Genomic DNA, 20,605 nt, shown 5'->3' with positions numbered 1-20,605 from the left:
CCAAGAGTGGAGAGAGAGCATGCTAAGGATAAATCTACATTGCCACTTTACTGCACTGCAACTTTCTGGCTCAGAGTGAGAAAAAACATCCTCCCTCAAGCACAGCAAGTTAGAGGGCTTTAAAGCACCAGTGTAAACTGGGCTACAGCAATGGGAGCTGTGCGCCCAGCAGAATTAGCTACTCCCCTTGGGAGGCAGTTTACCTGAAGCACTGGGAGCTCTCTTCCCATGCTCCTGCCATGGCCACATTGCAGCATTAAAGTGCTGCCGTGGCTACACTTCAAAGAAGGGCTAATCAACTTTGGAAGCCCGGGGGACCACAATGATACTCACAGCATATGCTGAGGGCTGCAACTTAAGTGTGGTTGCATATACATGCAAATATACATGCAAAAAGCTTTTTTCACACTAACGGGCATGAATACAAAGATTAAGCCTTAAGCTGTGGCGCTGGACCCAAATGTGGCCAGTGTGAGTCAGTCAGCACCTCTCAGGCTCTGCCTACAAGGCTAAGCAGCCAGCATTTCCCATGATGCCCTGGCGCTCCCAGCACCTCCTCCATGGGGGCTAGAAATGCCGACAGCCTGTACCCATCTGTTCCAGCCAGCCCATCCGCTTGCATCTTTCAATGCTCACCCCGTCTGGGAGATGCCTCACCATTGTGGAGCATGTTCCCAGTGGAGACCATGTTCAAAGGATCCCACCCACAGGTCATGTGTTGAGTAGCCCTGCTTTAAAGCATCTAATTATAGATAAAGCTCAAGAATTTAAGTGATACAACTCAAAGTCTCCACAGAATGCTGTACTACAGAAAAAGGGCTTTGAGGAACCAAAGGGTGATGGGCACTAAGGAGCTTGGATGGCAGCCTGCAAACTCTGCAGCTCTTGGGATTTGTGAATAAAGAAAAGTGAAGCCTTGCGTGGTGACACTTGGTCTTGTCCTTATCCTTCTGGCACTGTACTACTTGCTCCTTTGGCTGCAAACCTTACCTCCCCTGCATAGGGCTACAGGCAAAGTAGTAGTAGGGGCATTAATTTCCGTGTGGATAGTCACCTACCTCTGAAAGAGAGCCACAGGGCATGGCTGCTCCACAGCTCTGACATTTTTGATCTCCATGGAGTCAAAGATCTTGTACAGGTCTTCTGCTGGCTCAGGAGGCCATGCTTAGGGGCTCTTTCTTTTCCCCTTTTCTGTGCCTCATGTTGGATTCCACTTTGTTTCTCCCTCCATTGGCACAGGGGAGGGGAGCTTCAAGTCCACTTATCATTGACATTTTTAATGTAACTTGCAGCTGGGAACAGAAGGTCTCCAAGCTGAATATTTCCTCTGTGAATAATCTTAATTCATGAGACAGTTACAGCAAGAAGAAAAAATGTTCAGTTTTGAATTCAGTGTCTCTATCTAGTTCTAGATAATACATTCAGGTTCCATTTTCTGAGAGCAGAGAAAGGAGTGGGGAATACCAACTAAAAGGAAGTCAGTTTGTCCTGAGTGTCTGTTTTCACACAGGAATGCATACCAAACACTCAAGAAGACTTCATTCTACATGTTTACCACAGACCCAACGAAGCTGTCGGTCAGTTCGGAGGTCAGTTAGCTCATCAATGGATCTCCAACTGCACTGACAAGCATAAGCCCGTGATCCCTTCTTCTTTATCATCTTCACTCTTAATTTACTGAGGTCAGGCATGTTATTCCTGTCAATCAAATAAGTTCACTTTAGTATGATGTTTCTTTTTTCTATAAAATAAGCACTTTGCACCATGTAGCCAAATTCTGGCATTGGATGTGTATACTATGAGTGACTTTAGGAAGAGTAGCATGTGAAGCTGAGAAAAGATGCCAGCCCATAGAATTCTGCCCTCAGAACCAGTTCCTTGTTGGTAAAGGACTGTTGCAGTGCCAGGTTCCGTCACTGTGGGAGCTATAAAAGTCCTCACACAGTGCTGGATAAAATTATTGAATGGGCTTGTCTCATGCAATTTTAAAAATCACATTAATGGTAAGCACTGAGGTTATAGTGCAATAGCTTCTCTGGTTTAATGATTTAGAGGCTTATATACTCAAGTCATTTTAACGTTGTTTTTTTTTTAAAACAAGAAAAAACTATGTTTTAGCAAATAAAAATTCAAGAAGGCAAAACCTTGGGTCAAAACCCTCCTGGGACCCTATTTTTAGTAACATTAGATGGAAGAAAAGGAACTTTTTGTATTGTGGTAATGTTGATCCCCCCCATGGGTGGTCTATGCAGATTGGGAGAGAGTACAACAGCTGGGGTGAGGGCAAGGGAGATAGCCACTCTCTGAAGCACTGTTCCCTCCCTCCCCGCCACTAAAAAATCCCTGAAAAAACAGAAATGATGTATAATTCTGACTGGAGCAAAGTGTCTTGCTTGTTCTTTCCCCTCTGCGGTATACACCCTCTAGGGAAACAGGAGATTATGGATCGGCAACAAGAGGGAGAGTCCAGTGCAATAATAGCCTGCATTCAAGCCACATGCTAGGTTACGAAACATGCGTTAGGCCTTGATTCAGAAAAGCACTTAAAAACATGCTGGCCATTAAGTGTGCACTCAAGTCTCATTACTTTTAATGGGATTTAAGTGGGTGTTAAAATGCTGTCTTGGATATAATGCTTTCCTAAGTAAAGGTCTCAGTGCACTGTAACTACTGTTTACAGGTGTACTGAAACCAGAAATTTTTGTAGGCTTGGTTCTCTGCTGGTTCTGCAGAAGAGGCAACTCCATCCTGCAAAGTACGGCGTAGACTAAAGTAGCGTCAGCTCTCCTACTTGAGAATAACCTAAAGAGGGGTCAATCTGGTCTAACGAGTGAATCTGAAGTACATTGTAAATATTCATTTAGTTTAGATTCATACAGTATCTGTAAAGTTATCCCAAGTTAACTAGTTCATTTGTATCATAAATGAATACATATGCATAGTGACATTCTGCTGTCAAGAAATAGCATATGCAAATTAATCATTATAGGATCAGTGGTGAGAGGATAAGGGTACTAGTGCAGAGTAGAAAGACAAAAAGATCACACCACATAATATAGAATGACAGACAACAGGGAGAACGTGAACCAAATCACAAGTTACTTCTACACTAGCATCCAGATCTTCAAATGAAGCAAAGTACCAGCGTAAAAATCTGTTATTTCAAAAACCAAGTGTTGACTTAATGTTTTAACCATGACTGACATGTAGCCTGCTCTTTCCTTTAATTTTCATCTGCTGCCCTTATACCAGTTCAAATAGTACACTGATGGAGTACAATAAAAATGTTGAAATAGAAATCTGAGAACAAAAAACAGTGGGGTAGATATTTATTTACTCATTTGCTTGCCCATCCTTAAAATCTCATTTTTATACTATTTATTTTGGAAAGATTAACAGGTTTACACATCCATGTCACGTATGTATGAAAAACAAAATTATTACAAGTGAGCTTTTGTTAAAGGACATTACATAGGAATATGGTCATTAGATCTCTGTGTTTAACAATTATATTTACAGAGTAAGCATTAATACAAGATTTAGGACATGTTTAACAGACCAGGTGTGTCTAATATTAACATTAAAAAAACTGAATAGGTATACTTGTTTAATTTGCAGAGGAATGTAATCAAATATCTGAGACCTAGTCTACACTACAGAGTTAGGTTGATGTAAGGCAGCTTATGTCGACTTAATTATGTTAGTGTACACAATAAAGCCTTGTCTTGCTGATGTACGGGCATGTCTACACTACAGAGAAGATTGACCCTCCGAAGGTCAAGCTTCTAGGGTTCGATTTAGTGGGTCTAGGGTAGACCCCTATATCAAATGCTGAGGGCAGCCCCCATGGGTGTCTGGTGCTCCTCGTTCTGCGAGGAGTAAGGGAAGCAGGCAGGAGCAGGTGCTCCCATCAGCTTCCCACTGGGTGGATGGGGATTTAAGGTATGTTGACTCCAGCTATGCAATTAACATAATTGGAGTAGTGTATCTTAGGTCAACCTTCCCCTCCAGTGTGGACCAGGCCTAAGTGCCTAAGGCATCAACATAATACAGGCAGTCCCCGGGTTACATCAATCCGACTTACGTTGGATCCCTAGTTACAAACGGGGGGGGGGGGGGGCCGCTAGTGCGGGGTGCCTCCCCCACTGTTGCCGCCTCCGGTGGCGCAGGGAGCGCTTCCCCCCAGCAGACCAGGGAGATGCGGAGCGGCTTTTCTCGCCGCAGAGGACGTGGGTCTGCTGGGGGGAACAAGACACCAGCCAAAAGGGGGCACCCCAGAGCGGAAAAATTAATTTCCTAGGGAACAACAGGAGCAGCAGGCAGTGAGACCCATTGTGTTACAGTCCCCACCTTGGGAGCAACAGCTCTTTCCCTCTTCAGCACTAGAGCTGCAAGTATCTTGTTAGCGTCACTTTTAATCTCCAAATTTCCCCGCCTACTAGAGGCACCCCAGCTGGAGGAACTGCAGAGAATAACTTGTACATTAAATAATATATATTCTGCCCTTTTATTCATGAAACTCTCTAGTTAATAAAGAGTCAGATTAAAAAAATTATCAGGGCAGAGCATTAATTAAAAACAAAGGTCTTTCAAGTCTTAGGATCAGAGAGAACACAAAGGATGTCCTAAAACAATAAGGAAGAGAATGTTAATAACAAGATGTCTTATTAATGTGTTGTTATAAGGGGTCAGCGTTCTTTGCAAGCTACAATACACCCCCTGGTGTTCACACAATTTGAACATCTAGTTAACCTGACCAATGTTTTGCAATAGAACAAATTTTTGATCAAAACAGATTTTATCAAAATAAGTGGAATTCAAGGTATTTAAATTCCCTATATAAATCAGGAATATGCCTCTTATTTGTGATTAAGGTTCTCAGGAAAGGTTTTAGAGAAATTAGAAGCCAAAATGGCTAAAGGATAAATCCAGAGACTTCAAATCCCCATTGGAGTGAAGTGGCAGAGAATTACCACAATTTAACCAAAAATAAAACTTTTGAAAGTGATTGGATCAGGATTTTTTGTCCCATGGAAACCCTCACATTTAGTTAAACGTCTGCATTTTTACAACAAAGGCTTTCAAACTGCTTGAATCTCACTGTGCAGCTTATATACATAGTATTTAACAGCAGAGAGGAAGAAGTGACAGAAGCAATAAGTCAGTGTCACAAAAAGCATGATGGCAAATATACATAACATAAGCAGAGTCATATTTTTACTTTATTCATGAATGAGACATACTGCACTAGAACACAAGAGGCAAAATTCATCACTAGTGGAAGTGACATTAACTTACATAGAGCAGCACCTGACTATGCCAGCAATAAATATGGGCCTTTATCTATTAAAACGTACATTTCTGATAAGCATATTACCCCCCCCCCCATAGTAATTACAAGCCTATCTGAAGCATACCTGAAAAAGAGATAATCACATGATTTATCCCACTGGTAGTCATTGTAATGAGACACATGGAAGTCACAGGCAGTACAACGTAGCTGATCACATGTTCTGTTCAAAGTAACAGAATCAAATAGCAGTGATGTATTACAAAAATACATTAAGATTTCAAAATCAAATTTGCTTAAAAGTTGCAAAATGCTAGAACTATGCATTATACATGTTTTTATTACACGATCCCTGATCATACTTTCCACTGCCTCACTGAGTGCACAAGCTGGATGGTGCCCTGGGAACTAATTAGGTTAAACTCTGATCATCTGAAGAAGTGGGCTCTGCCCACGAAAGCTCATGATACCATCTACATGTTTGTTAGTCTAAGTGCTACCAGACCATTTGTTGTTTTTTTAAGTTTATCCAGTACAGACTGACTCAGCTACCCCCTGAAGCTAGGTTAATTTAGTTTATGTAGGCTGCTATCTCAACTCCTCCCCCATTTGGATGATGAAAATAGAAGGTGTGCAGTGAATGAGGCAGTGGATTGTAGGAAGAGAAGGCATGGTCTTATCACTAAGAAAGCTAAAAGATTCCCTTGAATGTATTAGGTAAATTATTTACTAGTAGAGAATGCTGGTATTTTAAAAGCTTATTTTTTCATACTGATTTTTATGTAAGATTGTCAATGTTTCCTGATGAAAAATACAGAAGTCTACATTTAGGATATTAGACTGTAGAGCTATGTTAGTGTTGTGCAGTAGGATAATATGTTGCATAGGGCTCAAAAGCAGCTGAACTGCTACTCTATTAAAGATCACAAAGGAAAAGGCCACTGAGGAAGACTGCTTCCCCTGCCCATTAAGAAGCAATATTTCACAATTCTTCTTTCTCAGCAAAGTAATTTGAGTGGTTGCACGATGTGTGTAACCACAACTAAGTAGTTCCATTAAACAAAACTGCCTTTTGAATAAGGGATGTAGAGGTCACATACACAGCTGAAGCTAGTGGGCACCAAAGTGACTCTACAGGGAAAAATTAAGTTTCCCACATAAACTCCCTGTGCAAATCCTTAGCATAGGAGTCAAGATTTGGCCTATAATTCTGGTTGTGAAGACACAGTTTGTTACAAACACTTGAAAAACATGACTTAGAATAAAACTCCCATTGGGCTGAAATTTCTTGTGACTGGCTCTGGGTTATTTTATTTATTTCCTGCAAAGGAAAAGATTGCCTTGCATGCTTTTTCCTTCCTAAAGATGGCCAGAAATTTTAACTGATTAAAAAAAAATAGAAATCCAAGTCCAGCCTAAGCTGAGTAATTACGACTGGAGAACTAATGAATTGGTGATATCATAAGAGCCTACCCTACTTTTAATAAAAAACCTTTAGCGTCAATACTGAGCAGATAAACTCTCGAGGTCTCTAAAACACACACATGACATAAATCACATGTAACTCTATCAAAATTTCTTATGTGTTTAGGTAAGGTAAGTTTAACCCAATTATTTACATTTGGTATAACAGGATTAAAAAAAAAACCTAGAAAGTTTATGGAGGATAGGTCCATCAATGACTATTAGCCAGGATTGGCAGGATTGGTGTTCCCAGCTTCAGTTTGCCAGAGGTTAGGAATGGGTGATACCTGATGATTATCTCTTCTATTCATTCCTTCTGGGGCACTTGGCATTAGCCACTCTCAGATGACAGGATACTGGGCTACATGGACCTTCGGTCTGACCCAATATGACTGTTCTGATCATCTCTCAACAGAAACTTTACATAAGAACCTTATCTTGGATTAAGATTGTAATAATGCAAATAAAGTCCTTTCAGATTTCCTACCTCTGAGAAATATTTGTTCCTATACCATGTGGTGTAGAGCTTCCGCCAATATACACTGGACAACAACTACACGAATTCAACAGAGAAACAGTAAAATTAGTTGAGAGTCACTTGGAAAAAGTAGCATAATAACAACAACCTAATTTGATTTGACTCAGCCTGTCATCCTCCAATGAGCATATGTACCTTTTCAGCAAATGCATTAATTACTTAGGACTGTAAGGCACAGTATTTATAAAATAAGTGTTACTTTACTGGACTAATGCTGAACATCCAGGAGCATAGGAGTTAAAAGTTTTTCAACGTGCATAAGCAAGAGTCACAAAACACTACTAGGTGCAATGTGTTCACGGAATAGTATAGGGACTGAAACATAGAAAAGCAAAACAGAACATCTAATTTTGAACTGTTAATGCTTTTCCATGTGGCAGAACATTATTTGCAACTACAATAATATGTAGCACTGTAATGTAACCTTACAGACAACATGCCTTATAGCGGGGTGGGCAATAATTTTTGAGGGGAGGGGGTTACTTCAAAAATGTATGAAGTGGTCGCAGGCTGCCCCAGAAGGAGTGGGGCCTCAGATGGAAGGGGCAGAGCCTCGGATGGAAGGAGCAGAGCCTTTAAATAGCAGGAGTTGAAAAGGCTGGAGCCTCCCCTGCAGCTCCCAGGCATCATGTTAGCTGGAGATGGGAGCTGCAAGCCCTTTCAATTCCTGCTATTTAAAGGGCTCACTGCTCCCGGCCTCACTGCTCTCGGCCACGCTGCTAGCGCATTGCCTGGGAGCTGGGGACATATGAGGCCTTTCAACTGTTTCTATTTAAAGGGCTTGTGCCTTCCCTGGGGCTGTTGCCTGGAAGTTGAAAGGGCTTGTTGAAGCAGTTAAAAGGGCTTGCATGTCCTTGGCTTCCAGGCAACGTGCTAGCGTAGAGCCAGAGCTGTGAACCCTTTCAATTGTTTCTATTTAAAGGAGTAGATCCGGCCAAGTGGCTGTCAGACAATGCAGCCACCTGAGAGGGGAGCCCTTTAAACAGAAACAGTTAAAAGTGCTTGCAGCTCTGGCACCTCTGGTGCGTTGGCTGGGAGCCGGAGACACGCGAGCCCTTTCAACTGCTTCTATTTAAAGGGCTCACACCTTCCCCATGCCTGTCAGGCAATGTGTGGCCTTGCAGTCCCAGGAAGGCGTGAGCCCTTTAAATAGAAGCAATTAAAAGGGCTCACGCATGGCTTCCAGGAAATGCGCTACCAGCAGGGTAGGAGTTGCGAGTCCTTTTAACTGCTTCTATTTAAAAGGCTCAGGCAAGCCCTTTAAATAGAAACAGTTAAAAGGGCTTGCAGTTCTGGTGCCGCTAACGCATTGCCTGGGAGCCGGAGATGAGCGAGCCCTTTCACCTGCTTCTATTTAATATGCTCATGCAGGCCTGGCCACAGAGTCTGTGGGGCCCAAGGCGACATGTTGTGGTTGGCTGCACCGCGTGGCTGTGCAGCTCCTAGGCAGGGCAGCGAGTGAGCAGCTGGCGGGCAGGTGCTGGGCAGCACGGAGCCCGAGGCAACTGCCTTGCTTGCCTTGCCCTAAGGCTGGGCCTGGGCTCATGCCTTCCCCACAACTGCCAGGCAACGTGCTACCTGACAGGTGCAGGGAAGGCGTGAGCCCTTAAAATAGAAGCAGTTGAAAGGGCTTGTGCGACTCCGGCTCCAGGCAATGCAGTAGGGGGCAGGTGCTGGAACAGCCGTGCGGGCTGGATCAAAGCCCTTGGTGGGCCAGATCTGGCCTGCTGAATGGCTTTTGCTCACCCCTGCCTTATACTGATGGACTTAAGGAACTCAATCTATCTTAACAAAGAGAAGCCTTATGGGAGACCTGATCACGGGCTACAAGTACCTACATGGAGAACAGATATTTGATAATGAGGGCTTCAGTCTAGCAGACAAAGATATAACAAGATCCAGAGACTAGAAGCTGAAGCTAGACAAATTCAGAATGGAAATAAAGTGTAAGTTTTAAATGGTAAATAACCACTGGAACAATATACCAAGGGTTGTGCTGGTTTCTCCATCAGGGCAGTTTTTAAATCAAGACTGGATTTATAAAAGGGATTATACTGGAAGAGGTTCTATGGCCTGTGTTATTCAAGAGATCAGAGCAGATGATTACAATGGTCTCTTCTGGCTTTGGAATCTATGAAATGAATGAAAACAACTTCTTTGTACTATGGAGGCACAAAACTGTCAAAAAGCTGCATTATTTGTTCTTTCTCCTATTAAAGCTCCTCTAAATACTTAGCTCCTTTGCAATTCAGCGTCGTCATCTCTCTATATATTTTAGAGTTTGTGCATCTGTCTGTTTTTCCATGAGTCCGTCCATCCTTCTGTGAGTCCATTTGCTCAAGAACACCTCCTATATGGTAAGAACTAGGACGACTAAATTTGGTACGCGTCTTCTTCTTATCCTCATCAATTGTTTTCCGTAACGTGGAAAGTGAGGGTTCGGATAGAAGGGACAGTTATGCTCCACAATGGCCACTAGGGGCAGCATGCATGGGGGACAGTTATATTGCAGATTGACCACAGAAGGGCAGCAACACCAAGACAACAGTGGCCAGCTCAAGCTCTCCATATTGCCAGCCACCGGCCCAGGTAAGTGGCTTCCAGTCCCCAAACCCTTCCCCCCTGGCCCTCAGCTCCAGTGCCAGATGGGCGAGGGGGGAGCTCCGCCAGCCAGCAGCTCCAGCCCTGCTGCGAGAAGCTGCTTGCCCCTCAGCTGGAAGAACTGCCAGGCGGCAGAGAAGCACCAGCAGGGCCGGGCAGCCCAGCCCCACCCTCTCTGTAAAGAGCCACCATCTGGGAGGCCAGGCAGGCCCCCCATGAGAGCTCCTGGCCGGGGGAGGGGAAAGGGGGGCTGGTCAGCACAATACTGGTCCTCGCTCCCCCTGAGAGGAGCTTCCAGGGCAGTGCAGTTCTGGTCCCCAGGAGGGGCCACCGTCGGAACAGTGCCACCTTCACTGCCACACGCAGCCTCGGTAAGCCCCTCCTCCCTGACCTCTCAGGCCCCTACCCTGAGCCCTCCCCATCTCTCACCCCCCACCCTGACTCCTGTACCGCTACCCCTTGCCCATAGCCTCCCCACCTCCCAGCCCCCTCTCTGAATCCTGCACCTCTCCCACACCCGTTGCTGTAAGCTTCCCACACCCACAGCTCCCTGCCATGGTCCCCTTGCCCTAAATCCTACAACCCCCCTGGCCTGAGCCCCCCCCTTTAAGTACCCCATCCCTGCCCTGAATCCTGTAGCCTCAGCTCTGCCCTGAGCTTCCCAGACCCCTGCATCATCCACCCCTTTGCCTGAGCCCCTTCACCTCTCAGCCCTGAGCACCCGCACCCTAGCCTCCTGCCCTGAAGGATCTGAGCAATGATGGGTAAATCTAGTAGTTTAAATAGTAGGCATTATTAATAGTATTCTGATGATAGAATGTATACACCGTGCACTCAGTTCAGCATTCGTCCCATACCTTTTACCATGAGCCTGAATGGAAGCACTATTTCCTTCAGATGTGGGATTTCCAGATTTAGATCTCAGTTTCTATCTCAAAACAAAGAGAGAACCAGGAATACCATTATAACATAATCATTCAGTTTTGCTTAATAAGCATTGGCCAGAAACTGGTCTGATGGAAGCTGGAATGAGGGTAGACAAACTGCAAGCCACCCACCACCGTGTTCTGGCTCTTTAAAAAAGTATCACAATTTCAGTAGATACCCCCACAGGGGGATAGGGAAACAGTTTCATAGCACACCTGTACTCATTCAATTTCCTTGCCAAATGCTGATTTCCCCTTGCAGAGGGCTCTGCAAGAACCCAGCACAATGGAGGCAACAGATTCTACTCCACTCCACACAAATATATTTGGGCATTGCGGGGAGGGGTACAGGCGGGAATAATGATCTCTCTGCAGAATAGTAATCAAATAACTTGAACTCAAAATGTACATCTTTTAAATCTATCCAGCTGGGATTGTGGGTGCTCACCTTTTTTTTCTTCTTAAAGCTCATCCTAGATGTCTCAAGTATGGCACTGAAAATTAGTAAATACACTTAAAAACTGAAGCCTAAGTGACTAGCCCAAAGTGACACAGTAAATGCTTAGCATGGCTAGAAATTTAACTCTGATTCCCAGGTCTGTACGTTAACCACCAGACAATGATTCCATGAAACACTAGCATTCCAGACTGCAACATCAATTAAGATAAGGGCAAAGAAGGTAGACTGAAGAAGATAAAGCTTCTACAGGTTGCACCACTCTAATCCAGATCTCTCTCGTCCAGAAACAACTGTTGTCCAAAATTATTTTAGTTAGCTAGATGTCCACTTTTCATAGGTGTTGCCAGGTTTCCCGTGGTTCCATTAAGTTTGTTTACAGCCACCAGTCCTAGCTCTCAAGTGTTCTGTGCTGTTATTTCGCTCTAGTTTACCCCTAAATGTCTTCTAACAGCACAGTAAGCAGTGGAAATGTTGGTAAAGCTGCTAGACAATATCGACCTCCCATGGTCCAGAAAATTCTCTCATTTGGAACTGGTCAGGTCTTGAGGGTTCTGGACTAAAGAGGTTCAACCTGTATTTAGACAAGTATCTTGGTAATGACAGAAAAAAAATCCTGGAAAGTACAAGACCATTAATTGCAATTTTTGAAGTTTTTCCTAGTAGGAGCTCAGCTAGGGTTTATGCACTGAGCTATGGGAGATTCTGATATTGGGCTTGTGACCCAAGGACTTCTTGGGTCACAACTGGGCTTTGCCAATTATCAGAAGGCACAGGGGGTTAATTGGTTATAAGCATAACAGATCACCAAAGGGTGGCATGTGAGGTCTCTACCAAGGACCAGTAGGCTATTGATGAGTCATTTGTATATTGTATAGCTCACAACGTAGGCCTATTTGTATACTGACCCACAGGCAAAAGAATAGATCGTGAAATCTAAAAAAGAGGAAATTTGCAGGATTGAACAATGAGCAAGGGGGTACTCTGTGTCTGAATAAAGACAAAGGATGGGACTGAAACATATGGAATCCTTTATACAGGAGCCAAGCTAACAATATATTTGTCTCATGAAAGAAGGATCACTGCTAAGCTGGCTAAAAAGAGCTGCAAGGATTTTGAATAAGCCAAACTCTATAAGACATGAGAGTACTTTGGTAATTAACTAGGCTCAAGAATGCACTATAACTTTATTTTATAGGTAAACATTTGTTTCCAGTACTATTTGCTATTACTTCAATCTCTGTGCTTTGTTAAATAAACTTATGTTTGTAGTGAAATCAAGTATATCTAAAGGCTGTGTGCTGAGTGGAGCGGTGATCTGAGATAGAACAGGCAATCTGGTAAGTACTGTTTCTTTAGGAGCAGCGACTCTATGAATACTGCAAATATCCAGTGGACCAGGATCTGGACATGCCAGGGAAATGCTTAGAGGGCTCTTCCCATCATTGTGTGTGGAACTCATTCCTGCAAGAAACTACTTAGGAACCAAAGTTACTTGACTCCAGAAGCTGGGTTCCTGACCAAGGATGTTAGATATCGGGTATTTGAATAGTAATTTAACTGCATACAATCTTATTGGTTACATGACTATTCTATAGTCCCTGGGGGTGGGACTGGCAGCCACTCCTGAGGAGCCCTCTGTAACCCTGCATTGCTGCCTCTGTATGAGAGGAAGTTGCATGGAGTGGCAGAGGGAGCCAGGAGATGAGGAGCATCCGCTGTCCACAGGGAGCTCGGACCGACCCCCCCATGGACAGAGGCTGCTATTGAATTTTTCAGTGGTTACATGCTTACATATAGACACACATTTTAACAACCCTAGCTCACATATCCCAAGCTCCCAAGTTCACCGCACCTACTTGCTGTCTCAGAATTTAAAAACAAGCAACAACTTCCCTAAAAATCCCTTTTTAAAACATTTTCTGACTGAATCCCTTCCTACAGCATTTTTCAGAACTCTACTTACCACAGTTTTTTGGGAAAAGCTGCTTTCATCAATTATATCTTTAATAATGTCATCTATGTCCTCTTCATCAACAACAGCCTTTGTTAGTATTTTTGCTGATCTGAAAAATGTAGAGGAAAATCCATCGTTGTGTAAAATGAGCAGCGACATTAGTTTTAACCATAGCTCCTTAGCTTAAAGAAACGCTATAAAAACATTCAGCTATTTTCCCTCTAACATATCTTTAGTATCTAAGGCATGAAATGTTAGTGGCGTAGGAGCGCAGAAAAATTGGAAATCAGACTGAACATCTGCAAACACTATTAAATGATCAAAGCAATTTAAAGTATATTGGTCTATATACTAATGAAACTTTCCCCATTTACTCTGGCCAGGTAAAGGGGCTAAGAACAGCTACTTCAGTGGGGCCAAAATCACCATACCCAGTAAATTTGGACATGCACACACTGTAAATGGGCAGGGTGAGTTAAATCAAATGACAAACTGAAAATCATTATATTTTTTCTCGTGATTTTGGGCCCATTTAACGATTTTTGATTCTGTGAGTGTGGCAATACCCGATTTGCTGCATATCAGTGATAAGTGCATGAATACTGCAGTTTAGATAATTTAAAATCAAATTACACAGTTTGCTCGGCAGACAATGTTACAAATCTATGTATGATAGACACTCTAAAATGTTTACACTCCTTGTTTAATAAACTACATTAGTTACTGCAGAGTTTCCTATTATTGCTGTTCAGCTTGTTGCCAAATTGCTTCTTTTGAGACACAAGGAGAATGAAAGGGGTAAGGGGGCTGTGGGAATCACATAGATGGTAAAACTAGTCACATAATTTCTAACTTCCTTTAATGTTCAGAGAAACTGTATTGTTCAGTATGGGACAACAGTAACTGCATAGTTTAGTTTAGTTTTCTCACTGTGACTTCACAGCTACATGCTGACAACAGATCACCAAAGCCAGCTAGCAGACTGCCAGGGATGCAAGCAAGAGGCAGCAGAGATAAGGGCACTACACGAGTGGACACAAGCTCCAAAACATGGGCACTACATGTGAGCGGACACACAGTTGATTTGAGGAAGTGGGTCTGGCCCAGGAAAGCTCATCACCTAATAAACCATCTTGTTAGTCTTTAAAGTGCACTTTAAAGACTAACAAGATGGTTTATTAGATGATGAGCTTTCGTGGCCAGACCCACTTCCTCAGATCAAATAGTGGAAGAAAGTAGTCACAACCATATATACCAAAGGATAGAATTTAAAAAAATGAACAAATATGAAAAGACAAATCACATTGCAGAACCAGACTAACAGGGCTACATTTCTGTCAGAGTTGGTAGGGAAGTGCGTCCTCAGGGCTTGCCCTGTCTGGTCTGCCCTCTGCTGATCCCCCACAAACCCAGCTGGCACACTTGGTTTCTAAGAGGTTACTTTAATGACCCCCCACCAAGCCAGGAACGAGTGTGAGCCGGCAGGGACCGAGAACCCCGGGACCCAAGGGCCACAAAGAGCCCCCAGGGACTTGGGGGGAAAGGGGAAGAGGAGGAAAGAGACAAGCAGCGCCCAGGGCTATAGGGAGCGGGAAACTATGAGGGGAGCGGGCACGCGCGACATCCCAGGGAGGGGGCCGCAAGGGACACGACCACGCGCGACATCCCAGGGAGGGGCTGTGGGGGGACACGGGCACGCGCGGCGATTTGGGAAGCCAGGGTGGGGGCTGCGGGGGACACACGACGCCCAAGGCAGGGCCGGAGCCCTCGGCCTGAGCGGCAGGGCCGGGAGGCCGAGCCGGGCCCTCCAGGGCGCGGCGCACCCACTGCCGCCACTAACCTGCCCCTCTCCCCGGCCACCGCCTCGCCTCCGCCGCGCTCTCGCTTCCCGGCCCCCAGCGCCTGTAGGCGGCAGAACTTGGTCTCCACTTCGTCCAGCAGCGCGTCCAGATCGTCCGCCATTGCCAGGCCGCGCCGCCCGCCGTTGCCAAGGAGCCCGCGGGCACGCGCGCTTGGGTGGGATGGGGACACGGCTCGGGCGCGCCGCCGCGGAAAGGCTTCGGGCCTCGCCACAGCAAACTAATAAAACATCCTGGGACTGGCCTCCCCACCAAAAGCTACGTCCGAACTCCGTAGTCGGCAGGATTCGAACCTGCGCGGGGAGACCCCAATGGATTTCTAGTCCATCGCCTTAACCACTCGGCCACGACTACTTGTGGCAAAGTGGTTTAATGCAGTAGCATAAGAAGCATCCGCAGTGCCTGTCCTTGCTCTTTTCAGTTATAATTTGGCTTGTTCTGGTGTTTGGATCTTTTTGCCCCATTGTCACGACATTGAAAGGTCTATGTTGTGCATCTGTGTAATACTTAGTTATTTCATTAATTGATTGTTAGTCAGTTGTCCCCACAGGTTGAGTACTGTGGCTGACAGATTATTAGCTATGGACATGACCCACAAAAGCCTGTCTTTGAAGTTACAGTAGTCACGTTTGCCACTTGCACCCACAGAGGTTTTTTTCCCCAGAGTTGCTCTCATCACATGATCTGATTTGATCTGGTTTGATCTGAGGAAGTGGGTCTGGCCCACGAAAGCTCATCATCTAATAAACCATCTTGTTAGTCTTTAAAGTGCTACATTGTCCTGCATTTTGTCTCATCACATGCACATTTTTGCCACCTGCAAAGGTGTTTGCACCCACACAGGTATTTTTCTTTTTGCAGGTGCACTTGACATACCTATGTTTTTATAACCACAAACCCTATTTGTTCTCAGAAACAGGTTGGGTTTTTTTTTGTAGGCACAGTTGTGACACCAGAGCCTCAATGCTCTCTATGGGGACAGGGCTACCAAATCCACTGCCAGCCTAAGGAGGCGGTAGTTATAGGCCCTGCTGGGCAGTCCCCTGCCTAGTTCACTGAGGAGAGACTGATGTATGAGGAGTGTAGTTCTCCCTTTCCCTGGAGATGGCTTACAGCACCAGAGGGTGAAGACAGTGGGCTCAATGAGGTAGGTTTGGCAGTGGATCTGGAGGCTTCTAGCACTGGTATGAGGAGGAGGGCTAGCCTGCAGGAGCAAGCAGCATTTGATTCAGAAGCTCTGGAATGGGTTGAAAAGGGCTGTGGTAGAGATCTTGGGGATGCATAGGCTAGAGTGAAGGGGGTAGGCTTAGCTGGTTTGGGGTGGGCGGATGAAATTCAGTCAGACCTGTCATAGAGGCGCATTCCTGTGTTTTGAAGGTGATGCCACTCTAAAATAACTTGGTGATGATTTTGGTTCTTGAGTCAAGCCATGTCAAGGCTGCAGATGCTACAGAGGGCCTCTCCCTCAGGCCTGTGCCAGAGAATGACTTTAACCCAGAGACAAGCCAGTGATGAGTGTGTAAAAATCCTGTAAGCAGGACACACCCTTTCTCTGCTTTCTGCCCATAATCCAAAGATAAAAACATGTCACACTAAAATCAGTTTCCTCAGTCTTCTGCCACCAGTGCCACAGCTCCCCTACCCTAATAATCTGACAATAATATATAGCAGAGCTATTCAACTTTGAAAGCCCTGGGGGCCACAATAATACTCACAGCACATGCCGAGGGCTGCAACTTAAGTGTGGTTGCATATACATGCAAATATTTATGCAAATACATGCAAATAGCTTTTTTCACAATGACAGGTATGAGTACAAGATTAAGGCAAGACTTCAGAACACGCAGGCCCCATTTAAGTCAGTGCTGCTGATATTAATAAAATGCAGTATTCACCTGATTTCCACCCATATGACAGCACTTTTAATGAGCAATGACATTTCAGGAATTTATCTGCTCAAACGCATATCAACAGAAGACCATTATATTAACTACTTTTTTGTTCTGGCTCCCACCTGTGGGCCGCGTGTTGAGCCTTGCATAAACCCAAACCTCACTGCAGGCTGCAAACAAATGGGCCATGGGCCGCATGCGGCCCGCGGGCCATGTGTTGAGTAGCCCAGAGCTATAGTAGGGATGTAATAGTGCAGTCAATTAACCAATATGAAAAAGTTTATAGATTGATGCTATAGACTACATGCATTTCCTCCCTCTCACTAGTAAATTTTTAGCAGGTGGCCAGCAGCCTGGCTCAGTTATGGCTCATTCCATGTTTGGGACCTACCCTTGCTGTGGCTCTGCATTTAAAGTGTATTAGGAGCCAGGGACGCAGGCAGCCTGGCTCAGTTCCAGTTTGTGCCAGGTCTGGGAGCTTAGACTGCCCCCCGGCAGGCAGAGGCTGCTGTCATCCCACACTGCTGCCTCTTTATCAGAGGCAGCAGCACAGGGCGACAAGCAGCTGGTCCGCAGAAGGAGCTGGTTTTAAAACTGGCTTTCCTTGAAGACTAGTTCCCACCAGGCACCCCACGCTGCTGCCGGCCCCGCCCTTGGGGACTATAGAATAGTCGATTAACCGATAAGAATTCATGCGGTTACTCGACTATTCAATTAACCGATATTTAATATCCCTAATGTATAGGTGTGGCGGGGTAGCCCCACCCCTCCCTAGAACGCCAGTGTCTCCGAGGGGACGGGGAAGTGGGGCCGGCAACTCGCCGGGGTGGAAAACCGCGCGGGGCCCCCGGCGGGGAGCTGGGGCGCCCCAGCAAGGCCACAACGCGGGGGAGCACACCGGCGGGGCGGAAGGTCGGCTGGGATGGCGTCAGCCGGGACGTCACCAGCGCGACGCCCAGGGGCGTTGCCGGGTGATGACGCTGGGGGAAGCGTCATCCTCCCACGTCCGGCGGGAAATTTAAAAGGGAACTACGGGCCAGAGGAGAGGGGAGAGCCCCGCAGAGGAGGAGCGTCACAGCCAGACCCGACGGACACCTCACGGACCCGACTACTGGAGACCCTGGGTGAGTCTTAACCCGGGGCCCCCAAGCTAGCGGCAGCTCACTGCCGGGGAAGAAGTGACCTAGGGCGGGGGCGTGGACCCTGAGAGCGGGGGAGTTTAGGGGTGTTCAACCCCCTCCGCTAGGCAGGAACGTGGGTCCTGACCTTAGGGCCCTGGGTCGGGGTCCGGAGCGAGGGTGGGCCCGGACCCCCTTCCCCAGCGAGCAGGGGGGCAACCGGGCGCATCTTGCGAATTGTCAAAGCGCCTAATTCAATAAACTAACCCAATACGCAAAAGAGGGTGTTACTTGGTGGTTGGGGGGAGCGCAGACTCAGGTAGTCCCCTACAATAGGCTACCATGGCTTTGGGGATGGAGAAACCACAGCAACACAGAGTTCCAGGGGAGCAGGACTGCAAGGGCTTGTCTACATTGCAGGGCAAAAATTGAATTAAGATACGCAACTTCAGCTACGTTAATTGCATAGCTGAAGTTGAAATAGCTTAATTTGGCTTTTGGCACTGTCTACACAGCAGGAAATGGAAGGAAGAACACTTCTTTCAACTTCCCTTGCTCCTCATGAAATGAAGGTTACAGGAGTCAGAGTAAGAAGTCCTCCAGCTCGCCATTATTTCAAAATAATGGCTTGCTGTGTAGATGCTCATTTTGTTATTTCAAAATAAAGTCAGTTATTCCAAAATAACGCTGCTGTGTAGACATGCCCCAAGAGTCTGATAGCTGCAGAATTATCCCAGCAGGGGGAACAGCAAGCCCAAATGGTAGGCCAATTTCATTGACAACTTAGCCATTAAAGGGGGCCAGAGAGCCATACTGAACTATCCTATGTTTGTATGAGGAAAAACAGGAGCTCTGTATGGTATAGTCTGGAATATGACAAGGGAAATAATAAAAGCGCACATGGGGGCTTCCTTCCTAGGGAGATGGTTTCCCTCCTGGGTGAATCCTTCCTTTTATGGAACAGGGTAGAGCTACAGCTACCCTCTGCAGCAGCTTAACGAGTGTGTGCCATTTTGTATTTCAGGTTGAGAATTGGCAATTCGTTCCACATACTGCTGTTAGCAGGAATCCAAGGTAGAACAACAGGTAGTGGAAGAATCTGATATAGGCTTTCTGGAAAAATAGGCATGGAAAGGACATGTGAAAGGCTCATCCTGAGAGTCCTACACTTAGTTTCAACTCAATGAGGGTCCCAAACACAATCTGTTGAGTCCTGGTGAGCTGCCTCCTTAGAGCTGAAGGATTCAACAAGGAAGAGAAAAGTCTATCTTGGGAGAGTCCATTACTCATAGTCGGAAGGGTGGGAATGGGGATGAATAAAAGTCAGTTTGGGGGGAGGGGAGGACCATGAAATTGTCTTTGGGGCACAGTGGAGAGGCCTGGAACTATTACTGCATTCATGAAGCCTTAAACCCCTTTCCTCAGCTGGTTCCCAGTACACAGCAGATCTTCTGCAAAAATGGATGCTGGGGGAGTGCTATGAGACCTGTATCATAAAAAGTCTCCTAAAGGCTACTCACTATTTGTAGCCCCACTTTTCCACAGCACAGGGCTCTACCTGGCTTGCTTCATCAGGAGGTTGGAAAGGAATGGTTTATAGAAAGAAAAATAATCCCTGCTGCTAACAGAAGCTTTGATCTACTCACTGTATCACACCCTCCCTTTGTTAGTGGTTTGATTTTCTGGCCTTCTTACTTCTCTGTTTCCACTACCCAGCCTGTAGGTAATAAGTCTGTATCCCCAACCACCTCTTTCCATAGTACAATCTGCTGCCTCCTTTTATGAGATATTAGCCTGGAAGTGAATGTTCCTTTTTGTTTTATTCTTGTCTAATTGCTTAGGATTTTGAGGTCCTACCCAACATTTTACAGCAATCTGTAATAAAGGGGGTTTCTGGGGGCACTGCTGAAGATCAAATCAGGGTGAATTGCTTAGAAACAGGACTACTTACAGCCAAAGACTGGGGGCACTTCAAACCAGTCATAAAAAAACGTTTCAGTTCACCACACTGGCAAGAAATCAAACAAGCAATGAGTTTAGACACTCCAGTTTTCCTGTGCCACCACCAGTAATGCTCCTTATACAGTTGAGAGGTTATGAAAACTCATTTTACCAAATCTGAACAGCTTATCCCATTCCCTAAGAACCAGCCACATTCCCAGATAAATTTATATCTTAGATCTTACCCAAAGGAGCATGGTGTGCCAATCCTTCAGAATCTAAAATTGAAAGAAAGAAAGAAAGAAAGAAAGAAAGAAAGAAAGAAAGAAAGAAAGAAAGAAAGAAAGAAAGAAAGAAAGAAAGAAAGAAAGAAAGAGAAAGGGCGAGAGTAAAATTGTTATTAGAATCAAATTACAAACATCAATTGCAAAGTTATTGGTGCAGGCTTGTAGCAGAGAGAGAATAAATTGTGGTCTTAGATTAAGTCTCTAGAATACATCCTCTGTTAGGATGGGTTATCAGTCCTTTCAGGCTTCAGTTCATGGCAGAGATCTTTTATAGG

The 20,605-nt window shown here is 45.3% G+C and overlaps 1 protein-coding gene and 1 non-coding gene across 2 annotated transcripts; both read right to left on the bottom strand.

Annotated features, from left to right (window-relative positions):
* Positions 1 to 443: 443 nt before the first annotated feature.
* Positions 444 to 15,421, bottom strand: CFAP418 (cilia and flagella associated protein 418). Its single transcript, XM_075920344.2, has 6 exons — positions 15,074 to 15,421; positions 13,243 to 13,342; positions 10,751 to 10,821; positions 7,242 to 7,307; positions 5,418 to 5,513; positions 444 to 1,698 (listed from the first exon to the last, which is right to left on the bottom strand). Exons 1-6 carry the CDS (start codon positions 15,193 to 15,195, stop codon positions 1,539 to 1,541), a joined length of 615 nt encoding a protein of 204 aa, XP_075776459.1. The 5' UTR covers positions 15,196 to 15,421; the 3' UTR covers positions 444 to 1,538.
* TRNAS-AGA (transfer RNA serine (anticodon AGA)) lies at positions 15,365 to 15,446 on the bottom strand. Its single transcript has one exon. It is a non-coding gene; the product is annotated as a tRNA-Ser (tRNA).
* Between the last annotated feature and the right edge of the window lie 5,159 nt (positions 15,447 to 20,605).

Source organism: Pelodiscus sinensis, chromosome 2 (genome assembly GCF_052426305.1).
Source record: "Pelodiscus sinensis isolate ZL-2025 chromosome 2, ASM5242630v1, whole genome shotgun sequence".
Lineage (NCBI taxonomy): Eukaryota > Metazoa > Chordata > Testudines > Trionychidae > Pelodiscus > Pelodiscus sinensis.
The sequence above is the reverse complement of the archived record's forward strand: the minus strand, read 5'-3'. Positions and strand labels throughout refer to the sequence as shown.